The sequence below is a fragment of the Syngnathoides biaculeatus genome, chromosome 8 (assembly GCF_019802595.1).
Source record: "Syngnathoides biaculeatus isolate LvHL_M chromosome 8, ASM1980259v1, whole genome shotgun sequence".
Lineage (NCBI taxonomy): Eukaryota > Metazoa > Chordata > Actinopteri > Syngnathiformes > Syngnathidae > Syngnathoides > Syngnathoides biaculeatus.
Window position 1 is genome coordinate 31,167,720 of NC_084647.1, and position 22,292 is coordinate 31,190,011.

Genomic DNA, 22,292 nt, shown 5'->3' on the forward strand with positions numbered 1-22,292 from the left:
TATATACATATATATCCATCCATCCATTTTTTTAGCTCCTTGTCATCACGAGCGCCGCGGGGGTGCTGGAGCCTATCCCAACAGTCAACGGGCAGGAGGCAGGGTACACACTGAACTCGTTGCCAGCCAATCACAGGGCACATAGAGACAAACAGCCACACTCACAATCACACCTAGGAGCAATTTAGAGTGTCCAGTTTATGTTGTATGTTTTAGGGATGTGGGAGGAAACCGGAGTGCCTGGAGAAAACCCATGCAGGCACAGGGAGAACATGCAAACTCCACACAGGTGGGGCAGGGATCGAACCCTGGACCTCAGAACTGTGTGGCCAATGCTTAACAGCTGCGCCACCGTGGTGATTTTAATTTGTTAATCACATGGAAATTATTATTATTACCTCTAGTGGAAGATGTAGGTTCACGTGGGCCAGCAATTTATTAGCCCAAGGTCCGGCGGTGATCACAAGACCCATGGCTTGATAAACACCAGCAGAGGTTGAAACAGTCACAGTCAGGCCAGGTTTGATGTCGATTACCTTCTCTTGGTCTTTAATGACACCACCCAGTTTGTGAAACTGCTCCTGGTAACCAAAGACAAAATAATACACACATACCATTTTTGGGAATTTTCAGAAAAAAAACAAGCGCATGCTTAATTTGACCAAATGAGAACTATATTATCTGAACATTACCAATAGTCTAATTTCCAAGAATCAGTCTTTTTGGGAAAGTCAACCAACAGTACACATTAGCACTTGGCAATAATTGCCCATGGTTAATCCAGTGATTCCCGAAACCCTTGTGTTAATGGATGGATAATCCAGTGATGGTACAAGAGCCGTGCCTTTAGGCTTTAATCGTCAGCCACTTTCTGTATTTTATGAAGACATTACTGCTGAATCTTCATTTATTAAGGAACATTTACAATAGAATGGGACGGTGGATTGACTGTTGAGCGTGGCTGTGGATAAGGGTCGGTGTTGGAATGCTCCCCTCCCTATTTGGCTTTTGTTGTGCAGGGTAGCTGTGGGGGACCTTACTTCTTTACAAACTAAAATGCTACAAAAAATAGATATACCTGTCAATTATGTACTTTCTACCATCTAATAGAAGAGCCTTTATTAATACTTATTGTTCTGTCTGCCACTCTCCATTATCAACATCTGCGGGAAGGACAGCTGAACAAAAATTAATTGTCTCTTTAATAGCAGTTTTTCTGACCAATTAAGTGAATTTTGATGATTTCCCGTGGCACACCTGAGGAGTTCTCATGGCACACTAATGTGCCACGGCACACTGGTTGGGAATTATTGTTCTAGATCAGAGTGTCTGTATTTAGTTATTTATTAATAACATTAGGTGTCAAACTCATGGTCCCAAATTCTAGTTTGTGATAATAAGAATGTTGACATATTGCATTTTACTGTTACCAAAATTTGTTTCGACAAAAACCTAAAAAAAATTTGAACAAATTATTTCAAAATGAGTTACCCCTCAATTTGTTGTGTAATGGCTAAAGGTCAAGCGTCATCCCTATTTAAAATGTTCTAAAATAGATATTGCAATGAAAAATACATATAACATTATTCACTTCAATGTCTATACGAAAACATAAATATGAGCAGAGAGCGCGTCATCCATGCGCAAATTTGAAAGGGTAAATCCATCCTCCCGAGTGTTCGAGCAATATCCAGAAAGGCAACAAGCCGGCATTTTGGCTAACACGAAGGAACAACGAGCTACCTTCCCGCAGGTAAAACTAATAGAAACAAACGAGTCCGCTGGAGGGTGCTCCTGCCCCATACGTCACTTCCTGCTTCTTCTCGAAAACAAATCCCTCAAGAGGATTTTCAGGGTGGGAGTTACAAAAACCCATATATATCAAAATCATCTTTTGTGGAAAAACGGATGCGTCTATACCAGCTGCCGTTTTTTCATTAATAACATACTAAAAATCACCCATTTCATGACACTTGACCTTTAAATATGATTTCGTGATGAAACATCTATATGGTTTCCCTGCTCTTACCCCCCTCTGAGGGAAATCACAACAACAATGTAGCCCAAGAAAAAAATGAGTTTGACACCCCTTTTATCTAGATTAAGGCAACACTAATGTAATGGCTTTAAAATACACAAGAATGCTCTTGTTTTACATATCGTATACAGGGGATTCCCTGTTTACTTCAGTCCTCCTTTTCTAAGGCAGTATGTAGCCCAAATTCTTATGCAAGTTGATACTTCCCATAGACTATGTCAATGACGAAGCTATGATAACACACTGGCCAATTCATAATTATTATAAATAGTGGATGAATAACATCCATCCATCCATCCATCCATTTTCTGAGCCGCTCATCCTTGCAAGGGTCGCAGGAGTGCTGGAGCCGATTCCAGCTGTCATCAGGCAGGAGGAAAGGTACACCGTGAACTGGTTGCCAGCCAATCGCAGGGCACATGGAGACAGATAACAGTCGTACTCACAATCACACCTAGGGGCAAGTTAGAGTCTCCAATAAATGCATGTTTTTGGGATGTGGGAGGAAACTGGAGTGCCTGGAGAAAACCACACAGGCACGGGGAGAATATGCAACTCCACAAAGGGGGGGCCAGGATGTATGAAAACTTCTAGATTATAATATAAATAAATCAAATGAAAAACAGTATGTATGGTAGAAACTGACGTTTGCGGATACTAGTTTGTTGCAATGCAAGATGTTCGTAAACTTCAAACATCGCATTTCGGCTGTTGACTGTCGGACCTTTGGTATTCAACAATTATTAAAAAAAGGGGTGACCAATTTTGTGTGGATCTAAAAAGTCAAAGACAAAAGAAAGATTCGGGGTTGATTGGCTATGGATAGTTGACTCATGTTGTGTTTGAAAATTCGGAATTTAAGATGTTCAGAAATGTGAATTTGTTTCTTACTTTACCAAATTTAATGTGAAAATGTCTTGGTCACATGGTGCCATGGAGGGAGAACTGGTCAGAGCATTGGCCTCACAGTTCTGAGGAGCGGTGTAGGAATAAATGTGAATATAATTATCATACATCTGCTTCCAATAAAGAAATGCTTTGCTCTGCTCTAGATAACATGGCAGCCGCCTTCCAGGAGATAGCACAAGAACAAAAACATCTAATCATCAGAACTGTTAGAACCGGGAGCACCTGTTGTCTGTTAAAGAAATAATGACCATACATGTACTTTGCAATCTTCCACATACATGCACACACGCACACAAACAAACAAGTACACTTTGCTTCCAACTATGTTTTGCTCACCCATCTCCTTTTTGTAACATCCATGTAAATAAGTGGAGTTTTGAAACTAAATAAATAGAGGTGCTGAGGAGAGGATAATCAGAGAGTGCAGTGGTGAATTGTATGAGACAGTTCCTCACCTCTCTCCTCGCGAGACTTGAACTGGTGTCTTTGCTTCCTTTTTGTCCAGTTTATTGAATGTATAATTGGTAAAGCTTGACAAGCGGGTTTCAAATCCCGGCCCCATCTGTGTGGAGTTTGCATGTTCTGCCCTTGCCTGCATGGGTTTTCTCTGGGCACTCCAGTTTCCTCCCACATCCCAAAAATACGCATTAATTGGAGACTCTATATTGCCCCTATGTGTGATTGTGAGTGCGACTGATGTCTGTCTACACTTGTACTCTACCTACTGCCCAATAACAGCTGGGATAGGCTCGAGTACTCCGCGACCCTCATGAGGATGAGCGGCTATGACAATGGATGGATGAATATGGAAATGTTGAGTTGTTTTCTAAATTCTGCTGAAACATACATTTATTTTGTATGTATATTCACACACACACACTGTATATATCCTGTACCTGTGCAACCTTGAGTGCCCGATCTGCATACAATACTCCAGCAGTGGTGTCCACAAAAGCACCATCTCCATCAGCAAGGATGACATTAGGAATGTGTTGATTGAAGTTATCAGGGGTCAAGACCATCATAGGAATCTTTTTCTTCTCCAGGGTACTCTTAAAGTCTAGGTAGCTCTGACTGTTTTCTGGTCCCATCACCAGAAGTCCTGTTCGCCTATAAGGGAAGTTGCAATTCTCAAGGTGTAACAAAGTATAATTTGTGTATCATTTTATGTTGGCTTCAATATGGTGGAGTAAAAGAAATAAATAAATGCAATGGCTTTCATGGTAGTCAATGGCATGTCTATTGTCCAAGTTACAATACCAGTGGCAAAGGTTGTAAAATCAGGAAGCCATTCATGGCACCCATACCAGTTATCCCCGCAATCGATACCAAGAGCGGGGCCTGCAACTAGTTCAAACAGCAGAGTGCCCCCAACTGGACAACAACTTCCTTTGTGAATGTCTTTTGATTTTGCTTTTTGTGCTTCGTCTCCTTCAACTAAAGCGGCCTCCATTCCTCCTGAGACCACTTAGAAAAATCAGAACTGGGGACCTACATCGTTAGTAAAACATTAAACCAAGTCCAAGAAAGTACGAGTTGGTGCATCGTCGTCTGAGTTAAAGTTAGCGAGCTCACACAAGTCCCAGGTTTACTCTGCCTTCGTATGATCGTACTCATTTCATGCTTACATTTTGAGTCCAACCAAACAGAATGTTCTATTGTTTTTTATGTATGCCTATTTTCTTTCTACAACTGTATTACCATGATTATTATTTTTTGTCAGGTCCCTGTGCATTGTTTCTGATAGTTTACCGTAGAGTTCATTCAATTCCATTTTCTGTTGCATCGTTTGTGTTTGAGTGAAAGAGTAAAATCGTTGTAATCGAGAAGTTTCATGTCATTCATGTAGCAGTCTTCAAGATAACTGAATTTTTCTTCTCTTAATAAACTTTGCAAATATAAAGAGAGACACGGTGCCCTATATGAGACGAAGATGGTTTTGTTGTACATCTAACTACACTGGAAGTTCACACAGGCATTTGCTTTCTGATGTATTTCTTTTCCAAATTAATTAGTTTTTTTATATGAAAACAATATATGCTACATGAGTGTGTGGATTCTCAATTCATTGTGCTAAGGTTGGTATTTGTCTATCTCTATTTGACTGTGACTTGTGGTATTTTAAAAAGTGGTATTGTGGTCATGTTCTTTCAGGGTTCGCACGCGGCCCTAAAAGTCCCTAAAACCCCCTAAATTTTCGAAGGTGCATTTAGGGCTCCTAAAAGTCCTTAAAATCCGCGAAAACCGGTCAAGCCCCTAAAAAGGCCTTAAATTAAAAATAAAATCAAAGGGAGGAACTCTACCGCCAAAATTCTCCCTAAAAAATAAATTAATCTTTTATTTAAAAAAAATAGCGATCCGTCTGGCGTCCAAATCAGCCGGAAATTGTCAACGCCATCTTGTCAATATTCCATTGTTTGTTTCCGTGAGTAGGCATTTCACTTCGTCTTCGTTACGACGTAGCATAGTTCTTTCATCGATCCAACTTGTATCACGGGGAAGTGCATTTTTCAAGAAGCTTGGGTTGAAAGTAAGGAGTTTGGGAGCTGGGTTCGTCGAGATCCAAAAGATCGGCACATGTTTTACTGCCATCTGTGCAAGCAGAGTTACCAGCTTGAAAAGATGGGCGTCAAAGCACTGGAGTCGCACCGGAAAAACAGAGACGCTGATTTGGCGAAGACTCTCTCATCTTCCGTTGGTATGAAGCTGTTTCTAAAATATCAAGATAGTGAAGCATCAACTTCAGGCAGTGGTACTAGGAGTGCATGCGCACTAGGGATCGCAAAAAAACGCTTACTTTCATAACCGGTTTTAACTGAACAGCTGTAGCAAAAAAACGGTACCATAGTTGTGTTTACATAATTCACCCGCGGGACCTCGAGTTGGGGTGCGGGGTTCCGCACGGACTGTTTTTGTTGTTGCTCTTCCGGAGTGACGAGTTCACAGAGTTCCCCCCGTTATGCTAGTAGTGTTTTGATGTCTGCCAATAAAACAAGTTTACTCCCATACTTTGGAGCGTTTCCTCGATGCCATGATTGATGTTTCTTTGATTTAACTGAATGTTCGGAACCGGAAGAAATGATTGGAAATTTTAACCGATTTCGAAAGTCAGATTACGGTTTCGGTTTTTAAAAACCGGTTATAACCGGTTATTTGTTGCCGGTTGCGATCCCTAATGCGCACCTACCATTGTCCAGTCAGAAGTCAGGCTTTATGAACGTAGTTCAATACACGAAGACGGACTCGGTAAAGGCAGAGATCGTGTGGACTTTAAAAGTGATCCACAGCCATTACAGTTACAATTCTTGTGAAAATAATTCGAAGGTGTTTGCAGTCATGTTCCCAGACAGTGACATTGCTAAAAACTACCACTGTGGGGAAAGGAAGACTTCGTACCTGGCTACATTTGGCATCGCTGCCCACTTTTCATCTCTACTGCCTCAAAGCCAAAAAAGCCAGAGACTGACATATCTACGCTGATTGAGAAGGCTGACAGGCTGTGTGAGGAGGGAGAAGAAAAGAGGAATCTGAGGTTTATCACCGAGGCCAATGCATTCAGAGGGAGAGCAAAGGACAAGAGAGCCACTTTGGCACCTCTGCAGCAACAAATAGAGGAGGCACTGGGTAGGCTCAAGGAGGTAGAGTAGGGGTGCTGAAACAGACATCAGAAGAAGACATTTGTGTATATAGTTGCAATTGTAGTTAGAATCTGTTTTTCTGTATGCTGTTATGTGAAGACGTTGACAATGGTCATATTAAGGAGAACTACCACAAGGGGCGACAAGTGATCACTGTCACAAGTACTGAGGTACTGGAACATTTGATGAACCAAGAACGGTTGATGGCACCATTGGTTGAGTCTTTTTTCCTTACTCTTGATTTCCCACGATGGCCCTAAATTTTTCGTGTCGGCCCTAAATTTTTTTCCGTGTCAGCCCCCAAGAATGCCCCTAAAAAGCCCTTAAATTTTTTTGATCAGACTGAGTATGAACCCTGTCTTTGCAATCTCGAGCAATTTGGCGAGTTAACAAATTTATGAGTTAAGATATACACAGTATATTATCTTTTACTCCAAAGAATAAGAGTTCACTTGACCTTAAAGGTCTACCGACACGTAAAGAATGATTTTTAATATATTTTTAATTTTAAAAAAAAGGCAGCTGAAATGGACCCATCCGTTTTTTCACCACACATCATGATGTTGTCGAATGATTTTTGTATCTCCCGCCATGAAAATCCTCTCGAGGCATTTGTGTTGGAGAAGAACCAGGAAGTGACATATATTACAGTAGCGGGGTCGAGTGTTTATTCTGGTTTATACCTATTGTAGCGGTGAAAAATTGCTCGTTTTTTTCATCGTGTTAGCCAAAAGGCCGGTTTGACGGTCTGAGCGTTCCCGGTTCTGAAAAGTCTCCTAGTGATTAATACGCATGCGCGTATATTAATGCGCATTTTGTAAACTTCCAACCAGTCTAAAACATCCCCATCCATGCTTCAACATGTGCCATTCAACAACTTGTCGCCGAATGTTCATGTTCGCTATGGACGTCTCAGAAAGACGAACACACCAAATGTACATATACTGTATGTGTATATCTTTTTATCAACTTTTGTTTTAAGGTTAGGTTAGGATTAGGTTATAACGTATGTTAGCTCCCTTTATGTAGAAGAAGGGGAACTATGAGACCGGGGGATTTCCCAGTAAGCATCTGCTACGTACCGAGAGTTGCCCTGTAAGTAATGCATGCGCATTAATCACATGGAGACTTTTCAGCATGGGGGAGCACTCAGACCCTCACACCGGCTCGTCGTATTGTTGGATTTTGCTCAAATACTCGGAAGAAGTGATTCACTCTTCACACTTTTCCAAAACACCCGTTACGTTGTGAAAAATGGATTGCACAGGTGTAAAGGTCGAGAGCTTTGTGGGTTCTAAATGACAGGTAGGTGTGTATATATATTAACAAAAATAATAGTTGTGGGGGGCTAATTTGTCTCAGTTTATAGCGTATGTTACATGATAATTTTGAATAAATCCCCTTGGTCAAACCAACATTTAACAAAACACTTTAAGACAATGTAATCACACACAATACAATACAATGCAAAACCATAAAATAGAAGTACAAAGACAGGTAGTTAGCTAACACGCTAACTACTGTACATGTGTAGTCACCAAACTCGAACAACTTCTTCGAAACCAGCCATAATAAAAAGCTCCGTACACATCCGACGACATAATCCTCTCAGAACGTGACAAAAGATCTCCATCATATCGGTAGTGTCCGTTTACTTGTTCATTAGCAGCATCATGAAAAAAAAGATCCATCCGCCTCTGACGACGTAATCCTCTGCCGTTTCTGATGGATTAATTGGATATAAATTTATCTCATATTTGCTCTCTTCTGTTTGTTTTTAATGCTTAATTGCTTATGTGATGCGATCCAATCGAGAGCCCCACCTCCCCAATCGGATCCTAGACTGAAATTATCTTTTTGGAATGTGCCAAATTAATCCAAGTCAACCTGTTTTTTACAGCTGTGAGTGTTCAACAAAACCTGAAATGGACATTCCCATTTAGGCAAATACCAGTGCTTCTTTATGCTTCTCACCAGGATCCAGTCTCCTGGTTCCAACAATGTGGTGTCCTGCTGACATCAATACGATGGGATGCTCTGTTGGAAAGAGGTCTATCCATTTTGAGAATGCATCTATTATGACAAAGCAATACTTTTTTTCAAATTATGTCAGGTAAATGCAATGTGACATTTGTTAAATACCAAGTAAGAAGGAGAGAAGGAGGGAAAACATGTTTTCTGTTGCTTGAGCTCAAAGAGAGCGAAGAAGAGTCAGATACAATTCTTGAATGTTCTAAAGCAGTCTTCCTTGAAACCTCTCTTTTTATTAGATTTAGGAGGTCCCTACCAACGGTGCCAAATCTAAAGGATGGGGGCGAGTAAAAACGTGTTTGTGTGACTATGTGTCTGCATGCTGTTGGAAAGTTACAATATGTAAACTAACAAATATGTACGATAACTACATATGTGCTGAGCAAAGCGTTATTTGCAAGCAGAAGCATTCTCTTCATTGCAGCAAATGCGTGATAAACATACATTTTGATAAAAAATCTCACTTTGGTTTAATTCAATAAAGTCTATGTGGACAATTTGGAGAATGTTTATTTTTATTTATGAGATTAATATTAATGTTACCTGTCCTGCCATTATCCATCCTGTTGAGACATGCGTTACCTCATGGCTCAATTTAGACAAGTTAATTTGGTACAACTGGTTTATTGTTTGGTCATACATAGATGTTTTTTAGTATTGCCTCTTTTTTTTCCATACATCCTGTTCCATTTTTGGACTCTTATGCTGAATTTCTTGTGATGTATTCAATTCTAGATTTGTAGTTGTATCAACATCATAATTTGAGGTTCTTGTTTTTTCCAATGCAGCTTCCTTTATTATTTTATAAGCAACGCATTTCCCAATGAAATCATATTTTTTGTTTGATGTCTGTGTGACACATTTGGATACAGCAACAGTTTTTTTCAGTTGTGTTTCATTTAGTAATTGAACTAACAATTTTGCATGCATTGCCTGTGGATGAAATTATCTGCATTTTTTTTCCAGTATTGCGCAAAAATATGAACCATTGAAAATGCATCTTGGTTGCCTGTATAAATGGTTTAATTTTTTAACATGCCTCACTTAGTGCTACTCGTTCTATTGTTTTTGCAGAAAAGGCTACAGCATATTCTGATTCTGTTTTCCCAAATACGAACACAACATTCCCCATTGGTAATGCCTGGTCTTTCATGTCACATCAGCTTTATTTATAAAATTTTTTTTTCTTTCCCAATTTTTGACAATCATGCTTTGTTCCATATCACGGAAATGGCAACATTTGCTGGATCAAGAGTTGTACATCTTTTGATTGGGATAAATATGTCATGTTTAGCAGAAGGTGGAACAAAACAGTTAATGCACTTATTTCTATGAAGTCACACAGTGACCTTTGAAATTGACCATGTAATAAAAAAATCTCATCACAATTTGGCAAAACCAAAACTGTGCTTGTCATGAATGCTTGCTTTGCGTTGCAAAATGCTTTTTTCGCTTCGGCCCTCCATTTAAAAAATGATGCCATTTTTAAGTCTTCCTCATTGCATCTTTTATGTAATGGAGCTGTTAATTTATCTTATTTAAAAACCAAATTCAGCATTAATTTGTCAGTTAAATTTAATTTGTTAATTTGTTTGTAGTTTTAGAGTTTAACCTGTTATTGGCAAATTTTGAGTTTCTTTTTGCTTTTTGCCTATCCTCAGCTAGATGCTTTAAAAGAGCGACTGTCTTTCACGTTTCCTTATCAGGGGAAGTTATCGGTACGTCATTCAAATAGACCATGGAGTTTAAATTTTGACTCCAAATGTAAATGCAAACCAAATTTGGCATTCTTTATGCACTGGGGTTGAGAAAAATGCATTACTTATATCTTTTATGGTGAAGATTATTGCATCTGGTAAAATCAAATAAATAAATAAATAAAATTACATTAAAGTGCCAGGGTCAGGCACGCAAGGTAGTCTTATTTTGTATGTCCTGAGGTGCAGACGGCAAACTACCCTTAAAGTTTTATCCAAGTCCAGTCTGTCTCAGTTGGTCATTATTTTATGATGTCATGTCATTTTGTGAAAAAGGCAGTTGAGGATAGAGAGGAGCGAGCACTCACCTCTTTGTTCTAAATTTTCACCTTTCCTTTGTTGTCCTGATGTCAGTCCTTTCTCGTCATAATCTCCTATGAAACATAATTTAATTTTCTTTCCCTCAACTTTCTCTTCTCTATCTCATGCTATTTTCATCCAATATTCTATATATCTCTTCATTACTACTTATTATTATTACTTATTTTATTATATACTCTTGCAAGGTCACTATTTTCCCGCTATTTAACTGACCAGTGAAATTGTGTTAGATATTCCTTTATATAAATTTTTGTTTTGTGTGGGATTGAATTTTTTCTGACATATTTCCAATCCTAACACTGTAGCCTGTCCCTAGGTTTTCCCTTACAATATTTTCCCCCATTTTAGTCAATTTGAACTAGTCAACAACTCCTAAGCAGTTCTAAGTGGCTTTGTTCTGGAGTTCTAAATAGATTTGTTCTCTAACTCTTTCAAGTGGAGAATTGTTGACTTTATTTTCCATAGTGGTGTGTTAAGTTTACAACTGAAGTGATACCTCTTTCACAAGATTCTCCATTGCACACGGGGGATTAGGCGTGTTTATGGAATTTATTGCGAAGCTATTTACACACGGAATTTAAGTGGGCGACAGGGCTCCGCCACCCTCGGGGTGTTAGGGAATTTTAGGGGCAAAGCTATTTACACACAGAATTTAAGTGCGTGATAGGGCTCGGCGACCCTCAGGGTGTTAGGGAATTTTAGGACCAAAAGCTATTTACACACGGATTTTAAGTGCGCGACAGGGCTCCGCCACCCACAGGGTGTTTAGGGAATATTAGGAACAAAAGCTATTTACACACGGAATTTAAGTGCGCGACAGGTCTCCGCCAGCCTCAAATTGCTTGTCATTGACTAGTATCGGCAAGGCTTGATTGTGTCTCCTGACACGCTTTAATGACTCCCCATCCTTTACTCTTTGAAACCGGTTTCACTCTTTTCAAACCAAAATTGTCTTCCGTCCATCTCAGGATCCCGTCAACCATTGGACACCAGCCAGTGGGCTGCACACCAGTCCCGGAAAGGGTCTTTAGATTCAGATGGAGTCTGCCGTGGCCACGGTCTTTCTGGTATTCAACACACCTGCTGGAATCTTCAGGCATCTTGGGATCCGTTTCGAAGGATCAATTTAATGTCAGGTTTAAACAGCCTAGGACATTTAAAGTAGAATTTCTCAAGGAAGGAAGACAAGAGGAACTTCTGGCTCGCAAGGAGAATGTGGGATGTGTATCTTTCACAATCTCCAACCCGTTCTAATCACATCTCCACGTCTCCCCTTTTTTACTTTTTAGCATGGTCCGCATCACAACAAAGCAAATGTGACAAACAAAGCAACCGTGACACAAATAGTTCATGTGAGTCTTTGCAATGTCTTCACCATCCTCTCCAAATCGTCAGTCTTTATACTGTCTTCTGCATCACTGTTTGGTGTTTCCACGGCACCCAATGTCACTTGATTGCATCACATTGTTTAAGCACATCATAGCAATGTTTCCATGGCACCCAATGGGCCTCTCAATTGGATTGCATCACATAAGCAATGAAGCATTAAAAACATCCAGATGAGAGCAAATATGAGATAACTTTATATACAATTAATCCAACATTTCCCTCCTGTTTATCTAAAATTTGCTTAAATTCTCACATCACCCAAAAGAGACACTTTGCCAGATCTACAACTACTTTGATACAATCAGAGGAAAAATGGTTGTTTATGCATCCTCATAACAGCCGGGATATGGAAACAGCCAGTAAGTCAGCCAGAATATTCCCTTATGATTTGTCACTAACAAAGGATACATCTACGCCATTTCACATCTCCATAGGTGAGATTGCAGTGGTAATCATTCAGTTTAGGTAAGACCGCAGACAGAGAATACAGAAAAAAACACACAAAGTCAAAATTGCTGCGAAAACCGCAATGGAATTAAAATAGATGAGACGAGTGCTTTGTATTTGCCAAACACACTCATCCATTTGTCCTACATGTGTCAACACCAGAGTGCTCATTCACCTTACTGTCGAGGACCCAAAGGCCTTCTATAGCCCTGGTCAGACTACCGTCAGCAGCCATATGTCATGATCCTGCCGCTTCAGCACGAGCTGGGCGGCTGCGCTGATTGGGAGGCACACACCTGTGCCTCATGCGGCCTGATCATCCCCCGTATATATAGGACCCGGTGACGACTGGTCCTCAGCCAGTTCGTTGACCTTTATGTCCCGTTCCAGCACTCTCGTACTCCTGATTGATCCTGTGTGTACCGACCTTCGTCCGTTCTCCGACCAACCTTGCAAGCCTGACTCCTTGATCCTTTTGCCTGCGTTGATTGTTTCCCCGTGTACCGACTCCTGCCTGTCCGCTCATCTGTTGTCTTCGCCCGACGTCACAACTACCGCTGCTGCACCGGACTGCCTGCTGGATCCCCGACCTCTGCGTACAATAAACGTGTCTCTTCTTGAACTACCTTGCGTCTTCCGAGTTCCTGCATTTGGGTCCTACCTCTCGTTCCGATGGGACGTGACACCATACTGTTCAGGATGAAGATGCATCGGTCCAAAAGAGAGCGCCGACACCACCTTTTTCAGGCAGGAGCATGTTCATGGCTATTTGATTTTGAAATGGCATTAATTAAGTGGCTGTGAGTTGTTCATGCAGCCCCAAAAACACTTTTGAGTCCAATTTCATAATTTTGACATTGTGGTGGTTGTAGTTCATTCTCTCCACATTTCTATTGGTTGCACACAACCAACACAGGAAAGATTCAAATCCAGGTGCCACTTAGTCAGCCAATTTACACTCACTTGGAGCACCACGGGAACACTAATGTGCACATGTATGTTGGATCGTTTTACCTTTGCCATTCAGCTGTTCTCTTCTATGCCATTGTTCATGTGAAATTGCCTGTACAATAGAAGTTGATTCAATAACAGCTATATGATGAATAAAGTACAATAATTTGTTACATTCTTGGGCAATTTGTTAAAAAGCCTATTTTCTCCGCACCACCACCAGTTGTCACTATGTGACAATGGCTTCAATGAATTCTCAATCACCAAAATTATTTTACACATCATTGCTGATAAATTTACCAATTTGTTTCAGGTTCCTAACAAATGGACGCAAGTGAAATACCTGGTGAGAATCAGAAAAATGGTTGTTTTCATTTTTCAAAAAAAAGTCAATGGATATACAGAATCCCAATTTTTGCATTCATTATCAGGTACTGTTTTACTCATTACTTCCAAGATGCAATTATCTGGTAATTGTGTGTTTCTTTCAGCTTGTCCTTTTCAGGGTCGCCACAGCGTATCATCTCATATTTTTTTTTTTTTTTTTTACGCCGGATGCCCTTCCTGACGCAACGAGTGAAGGCCCCAGCGGGATACGAACCCACAACCCCAAACCAGTGCTCTAGCCACTGAGCTACGGGACTTCCAATTATCTGGTAATAGCGCTGGTATAATCTGTAAGAGTGGTCTGGGACCCATGCAACATATATATCACCTCGTGTGGTCTCAATGATCCTTAGAAAGGTGAGGAATCAGCCCAGGACTACACGATGACTTGGTCAATGACCTGAAAAGAGCTGGGACTGTTGGTAATGCACTAAGACGTATTGTTTTGATATCATGCATGGCACGGAAGGTTCCCCTGCTTAAACCAGCACATATCAAGGCTCGTCATTATGTTTGCGAATGACCATTTGGATGATACTGAGGAGTAATGGGAGAATGTTTTGTGGTAAGATGAGACCAAAGTGGAACTTTTTGGTCGTAATTCCACTCACCGTGTTTGGAGGAAGACGAATGATGAGTTCCATCCCAAGAACACCATCCCTACTGTGAAGCATGGAGGTGGTAGCATCATGCTTTGTGGGTGATCTTCTACACATGGGATGGGACAGGACAACTGCATTGTATTAAAAAGAGGATGACCGCGGCCATGTATTGTGAGATTTTGGGGAACAGCCTCTTTCCCTCAGTCAGAGCATTGCAGATGGGTCGTGGCTTGGTTTTTCAACATGACAATGACCCGAAGCACACAGCCAGGAAAACCAAGGAGTGGCTCCATAATAAGCATATCAAGGCTCTGGCATGGCCTAGCCAGTCTCCAGACCTAAACCCAATAGAAAATCTTTGGAGCGAGCTGAAACTCCGTGTTTCTCAGCGACAGCCCAGAAACCTGTCTGCTCTAGAAAAGATCTATGTGGAGGAGTGGGCCAAAATCCCTCCTGGTGAACAACTACAGGAAACGTTTAACCTCTGTGATTGCAAAGAAAGGCTACTGTACCAAATAAAAACATTGGTTTTCTCAGGTGTTCAAATACTTATTTGCAGCTGTATCACACAAATAAATCGTTAAAAAAATAATACATTGTGATTTCTGGATTTTTCTTCTTAGATTATCTCTCTCACAGTGGACATGCACCTACGATGAAAATTTTAGACCCCTCCATGATTTCTAAGTGGGAGAACTTGCAATATAGCAGAGTGTTTAAATACTTATTTTCTTCACTGTATATGTTGTTTTCATCACAATATCTATTTTAAAATGTATGTAGGGATGTCGGTCGACCTTTAAAGCCCCAGTGCCAATCCCTATAAACATTCTAATATAAAATCCATATTATTCACGTCAGTGTCTATATGAAAAAATAAATATGAGCGGAGATCATGTCATCCATGTGCAAAGTTGCGGAAGTCTCACTCGACATCGAAGTGGCAGCCATATTGCCTTCTACGTCATCAGCAGATGTCACACTGGGACATTCGCCATTGAAAACACATACTGGCACCTGGAATTGGAATGGAACATTTTTCCGAAGCCCCTTCTGACACAGAAGCTCTTTTCCAAGAAGAGAACATCTCACAATCGAATGAAGTGACCGGGGCAATATTACCCTATTGTTTTGAGCCATATTTAGATATACGTGGATCACTTAAAACTAATAATAGACTTCCTGACAGTATGACAGTACGTAGCTTACCCAGTTGCAAGCAACGACAACACCGAGGCCCAGGCACGACGAGCCAATCACAGCTTCGGCCAGGGTGGCTCATTGGCGCTGAGCCGGGCAGCTTTACGGCGTTGTTCAACGCCAAACACCGGCACCATCGGCTATGAATAATGCCGTCAAAGGCGTTTACAGTACCTCTATACACACTTACAGTACCTGTCATTTTCAACCCACGAAGCTCTCGTCCTTTGCACCTGTGCAATCCATTTTTCACAACAAACTCGGTCTCTTGGAAACATATGAAGAGTAAATCCAGCAATACAACAAGCTGGCATTTTGGCTAACATGAAGTAACAAAGAGCTACCTTCCAGCAGGTAAAACTTGTACAAACACACGAGCCTGCCTGAGTGCGCTGCTCCTGTTAACATCACTTCCTGCTTCTTATCCAAAACAAATTTTGTGTTTGAGCAATATCCAGAAAGGTAACAAACCGGCATTTTGGCTAACACGAAGGAACAACGAGCTACCTTCCCGCAGGTAAAACTAATAAAAATAAAATGAGGGCGCTCCTGCCCCGTACTTCCTGCTTTTTCCCGAAAACAAATCCCCCGAGAGGATTTTCATGGCGGGAGTTACGAAAAGGCATATACGTCAAAATCATGTTTTATGGTGAAAAAAGATGTGTCCATTCCAGCTTCTTTTTTATTAATAACATACAGTACTAAAAATCATGCATTTAATGTCAGTGGCGCTTTAAGCGAGTCACTGATGCCATATTATATAGCCAATAAAGCTAACTGGATCAGGGATGTGCTCGTGAGTAACTGCAGTACAGTAAGCTCTAAAAAATGTGATGTAATCAATCTACAATAAAGTGAACCAAAATGTAGCAAGTGATTACTGCACTGAGTTTTCACATCTTTTGAACCCCTTTGCTATATTTTACTTTTTGAATTTGTTTTTCTTTTTTTATATCATTCTATCAGCCCTGTTCCTTGAGTCACATGAAAGGCACTGCAAAAATAAAATGGTTTCATAGATTGTCATTATTGTAAGTCAAGGCATAAGATGTAGCGTGGCAACAGCTTTTTGCTTTTTGTGTAGAAATCAGAGGCTTAAATGGATTGAATGTCAACACTTCAAAATTCTGAAGGCATGGATGCTCTCAAGTTGGAATTCAGAAATGTTGGAGGTCATGAGTAATTGATTAATTTAAGGCTCCGGTAGATGAGTTGCTGTCTGCATACAATTAAAACCCCGAGTGTTATAAAATGCTTTGTTCAACCAAAAGCTCACCAAATAATCCATCCACTTGCTTACCTGAACAGTTTGACACCAGCCTCCCTCTCGAGCTGAGCCCACAGTTCATAGCCTTCATCCATCATATCTGCGTAGAAGTTTTGGTCGTAAGCCTTACGGATCATACGGGTTTGGCCATGGGAACTCCCTCGAGTGTGAGGTAGAGTAAACTTATCGGGAAAAAACATCCCCCCCCCCAAAAAAAAAAGTCAGCAGGCATCCTTTGAATTAAATATAAGCGGTGGACTCACTATGTTAGGTCAGTAAATTAACACATGCAGTGTAAGACCGAGAGCAGGGGTCACCAACATTTTTGAAACCAAGAGCGACTGTGTGGATAATGAGTGATACAAAGGGCTACCAGTTTGATAGGCTCTCCTGAAATAACATTTTGCCTTTAGTTATAAATGATTAATCATGATTAATGATTGTAATCTATGCAGAGACACTGCTAAGGTTAATGATTTCTCACAAAAGTGATCAACATAACAACAAGGTCAGCACTTTATTCATCTCAGTAATTGTTACATTTTCAGATGATCACTTACTACATTTCATAGGAAAAATGTCCCATTTCCACTGTTGCACCATGTTTATCAATTATGTAATGTTAATAAAAATCAACTTACACATTTTTAAATAAATATTGTGATATTTTGATCTAATGACCAAATCTGCGGGATTTTTAACAAAATTAAAACTGCTTCATGTCATGAACACAGTTTTAAACTGAACATAATTCTTCAATATTTTAATACAAATACTGCCATCTTTGTTAGGGTGTTGTAATCTGGTGTGCAGTATAACTTGCAACTGTGAGTGAGTCTTTCAGGTGTGGATCATCGAGGCATGTTCTGTTTGTTTTTGATGAAATTCATGTCAGAAAACGCTGATTCAGAGATCGGTTGAAGCAAACAGGATGGCAATCGTCATAGCTGCTGTGTGTACATCACTGGACTTCTCTGTGTCAACAAGGCACCAAACGTTTGGTGCAGCCGAGTAGGCTTTGAGGTGGAAGTCAATTTGCAATGTTATGACTTCAATCTCCACCAGTCCAGCATCCAAGTTGAACGTTGGACTTAATTGCTCAACAAAGCATGTTGTGTCCACATTCATGAAAAGATTAGAAATGAATGACACACATGGCTTGAGCTGGTCAAGGTCATAAAACCTATTCTCAAAAACTTGCCCATGTCTGTTTATGACTTCAAGTAAATCTCTCACTTTGTCAAATGTTTCAGATGCAAAAGCATTATCTTTCAGCACCGACTGCACAGAGGAAAAGTACAGCACTCTTTTTGTCTGTAAACCCACAGAGAAAATGTTCATCTTGGCTTTAAATGCCTTTGAAGTGCTTATCATACCAACAGTGTTACCTTTGCCTTGCAGCTCGCAGTTCAAGTTGATTAGTTTCCCAATGTCCATCAAAAATTCAAGATCAAGTGTCCACTCTATGCCCTCAAACAATGAGACATCTTCGCCTTTGGACTGCATGAACTCTTTGACTTTATCCAAAAGTGACAAAAAACGATGTAAAACTTGTCCTCTGCTGAGCCATTAGATTTCTCTGTGTGTTCACCATGTTTGGATGACATGTCCTCCAATAGCACCTTGAAAATCCTGTGCTGTTTTGCTTTTGAGCGGATGGTGTTTATGATTTTCACAACGGGAGTCATCACGTGCCCAAAGATGATCACTTTTGCACAGAATGCCTGCCGGTGAATGATGAAGTGGTAATGCAGATATTTTGGGAAGTCTGGGTCAGCTTTACAGTGAGCTGTTTGTCGATCGATCACATCAGGAGCCCCGTCTGTAGTCACCGCTACAAGCTTTCCAATGATATATTTTTCTACACGAAAAACTCCTTCACCGTGTTATAAATGTCAACAGTCCCTCGTAGTTGCCTTTAAGGGCAGGACCGTCAGGAGTTTTCAAACATCCATCCATTCATTTTATCAGCCACATATCCTCACAAGGATTGCGGGAGTGCTGAAGCCAGTCGCAGCTATCTTGGGGCAGAAAGTGGGGTACACACTGAACCGATTGCCATTCAATCACAGGCCACATGGAGACAGACAACAGTCGCACTCACAATCACACCTAATGGAAATTTAAAGTCTCCAATTAATGCATATTTTTTGGGACGTGGGAAGAAGCCGGAGTGGTCGGAGAAAATCCACACAGGCACGGAGAGAACATACAAACACCACACAGGTGGGGGATTTGAACCCTAGTCCACAGAATTGTGAGGCCAACGCTCGTACCAGTTATTCCACTGTAATCAATTCATTGTTTTGTAAGTAATAAGAGAAACACAAAAAAACGAATTCACCTTTACACATAATTCTTGCAAAGGAAGATAAGGAAATGTGCTGTTGATTGGCTCAATGTGAGACACCCACCTCCACATATCACTGCAATAAAAGGGACTAAATTACCACAACCCAGTCCAAAATGGCACTCTTGTGATAATAAAACGTAATATACAAACATCAAGATTAGATATTTTTATCATAAAAGTTATTCAGAAACGTTCAGCACCTCAATCATTATGACATTTCAATTACAGTATTATGCCAGAAAAAAGAAAGGATATGGAGAACGCATAATGAACTAATAATTTTTTTTTTGTAAGAGCGGGAGTGCTGGAGCCAATCCCAGGCATCTTCGGGCAGGAGGCATGGTACACCCTCAACTGGTTGCCAGCCAATCGCTTATTATTATTATTATTACGAATATAAATAAAGTCTCTACTATGGTGGTGAATTTTCACACACAAGTATGGAAAGAGCAAAGAACACTCTACAGGACAGGTGTTTCTATCGCGACTTTCTCCTGACTAGTTGATTTCTCGAAATCTTTGACACGTGTAGTTTTTGCCAAATGTGACATACCTGCTCAAGGAGTAGGGTTTTCTTTTTCGTTTTAACCAGCTCATAAGCAGTAAAGGATCCTTGCACGCCAGCCCCGATTACAATGTAATCATAAACCTCAGATGTCGACATAGTGGATTAAAATACTGCAACATTCGCAAACACAAGTACTGTATTGGTATAGCGCCGTTGGCTTTGCCCTTTGAAAAGTGGGTGGAGCAAAGAGTGCCTAGATTTTATTTGTCTCCGTCTGAAAATTCCCGGTAGAGAAAAGCAACGTGTTCGTGTTAAAAAAAAATGTGTGTGGCTGCAGTTAGAATCCTCTCCTTAAGTTTACGCCCACTCTTGGTTCTCTTTCGCTCCCACTTGCCTACGTGGCGGCCATGTTGGGAAGGAAAACGTTGACCAGTTTGAAATGACAGATTCAGTGTGACAAACTCAGAAGAGGCCCTGTAGCTCAGTGGTTAGAGCACTGGTTTGATAAACCAGGGGTTGTGGGTTAGTATCCCACTGGGGCCTCCACTCCCTGAGAAGGGTTGCGTCAGGAAGGGCATCCGGTGTAAAAATTGTGCCAAACATATGTGCGTTCATCTGAGATGACACGCTGTGGCGACCCCGAAAGGGACAAGCCGAAAGAAACTTACTTTAGTGTGACAAACTCAGTACCAAATATGGACCGCAACAAAATTTTATGTGGCATGTGAAAGGAAATCATGGTTCAACTCACATGATTCTTGGTGAAATCTGAACAAAAATTATAAATTGTCTTGTGTTATAGACAATATTGTTGAGCAATGGCATTTTTCTGCTGAAATCTGAACAAAAATTATAAATTGTCTTGTGTTATAGACAATATTGTTGAGCAATGGCATTTTTCTGCTATCACTCTTCTTTTTACAGTAACTTGATCAATAGTTGAGCAAACTATTATCCTTCTCTCATTGATTTTAAAACTCGTTCTCCCTTAATTATTTGTGGACATGAAAGGCCCCCCGTAGCAGTCCTCAGAGGGAAATTGAAACGGCAATGTGGCCCTCCACAAACGTGAGATTGACATCCCTGGTACATAGTTGTCAGTGGCTGAATATTTGCTTTTTAATTGTAAAATTAATTGTCTTTGGATTTCTGTTTATTCTGTGCACTCTACTCATCAGCTGTTCCAGGGTCATGGATATTTTTTTTCCGACAGCAGTCAACCAACATTTAGTAAATACTTGTCATTTGCTCTTTGCATTACATTTTATTGACATTTCAATAATTCAAAATTCTTGAATTACATGTATCTAATAAAACAGTTAGATATCAAGTGATTTGCTTAAGCAGGCTCATTCTTCTTTTCCTTTCGGCTTGTCCCGTTAGGGGTCACCACAGTGTGTCATTTTCGTCAAATACATTTATACATAACACCCTCAATTTCAAATTTCAGCCTCATCACTTGATATGATACTCTTTTCACCTCCAAAACATTCTTAGCAAGCTCTTCCTTGAGAAAAAAAAAAAAAAAACTCAATTTCTCTCCCCACCGCAAAATAATTTAAACTTTGCTCCTAAACTTTTAGCCTTACTATCTTTCCACCTGCTCTCTTGGATGCATTCTCCTAATCATCATGTCAACCAACTCCTGAGTTTTTCCAATCATAGTCCCAACATTCAAAGTCCCAACCCTCAGTTGTAGGCTCTGTGCATTCCTCTTCTTCTTCTGCTGACGAATCCGCTTTCCTCCTCTTCTTTTACTTCGACCCACAAGAGCAAAGCAAAATCAAAGCAAATTTATTTGTATAGCGCATTTCATACACGAGGTAACTCAATGTGCTTTACATGATTAAAGGGATTTCAAAACAAAGAGATAAAACATTTAAAATGGCATAAAAACAATAAAAATGACAAAAATATTTAAAAAAAAGACAATTAAAACCGCATAAAGTGCAAGTAATTTGATCAAAAAGTGGATATATTCTAAAAAGCATGAGAAGAAAGGAGAGTTTTCAACCTGGATTTAAAAACATTCATACTTGGGGCTGACCTCACCTCTGTTGGCAACTTATTCCAATTCTGTGCAGCATAATAGCTAAATGCTGCTTCACCAAATTTGCTTTGGACTCTGCGCTCCACTATTTGACCTGAGTCAGTTGATCTCAGAGCTCTGCTGGGTTTGTATTCCGTAAGCATTTCTTTCGTTTATTCATAACCTAAATCATTTAGTGATTTATAGACCAATAGGAGAACATTAAAATCTATTCTAAAGCTGACTGGAAGCCAGTGCAAGGACTTTAGGATTAGATTTATATACTCTGACTGCTTTGTTTTGGTCGGAACGCAAACTGCAGCTGTTTAATGCTTTTTTTTTTGCGGGGAATCCAGTTAGAAGACCATTACAGTAGTCAAGTCTACTTGAGATAAAAGCATGGATGAGTTTTTCCTGGTCTGCTTGACACATAAAAGACTTCACTGTAGATACATATGTTCTTCA

The 22,292-nt window shown here is 40.3% G+C and overlaps 1 protein-coding gene across 7 annotated transcripts in view; it reads right to left on the reverse strand.

Moving 5' to 3' along the window:
- Window positions 1–20,076, reverse strand: part of pipox (pipecolic acid oxidase) — a 48,665-nt gene extending 28,589 nt beyond the window's left edge. For 3 of the 7 annotated variants that reach the window (XM_061828010.1, XM_061828011.1, XM_061828009.1), the window contains exons 1-4: window positions 19,844–20,076; window positions 16,971–17,119; window positions 3,844–4,057; window positions 399–581 (exon numbers count right to left, since the gene is read on the reverse strand). In XM_061828010.1, the coding sequence (XP_061683994.1) occupies window positions 399–581; window positions 3,844–4,057; window positions 16,971–17,119; window positions 19,844–19,954 (657 nt within the window). In that variant the 5' untranslated portion in view covers window positions 19,955–20,076. Of the gene's footprint in view, window positions 1–398; window positions 582–3,843; window positions 4,058–6,343; window positions 6,492–16,970; window positions 17,120–19,351; window positions 19,364–19,843 lie in introns of those variants that run through there. The other 4 variants (XM_061828013.1, XM_061828012.1, XM_061828015.1 and 1 more) reach the window with 4 other exon arrangements.
- Between the last annotated feature and the right edge of the window lie 2,216 nt (window positions 20,077–22,292).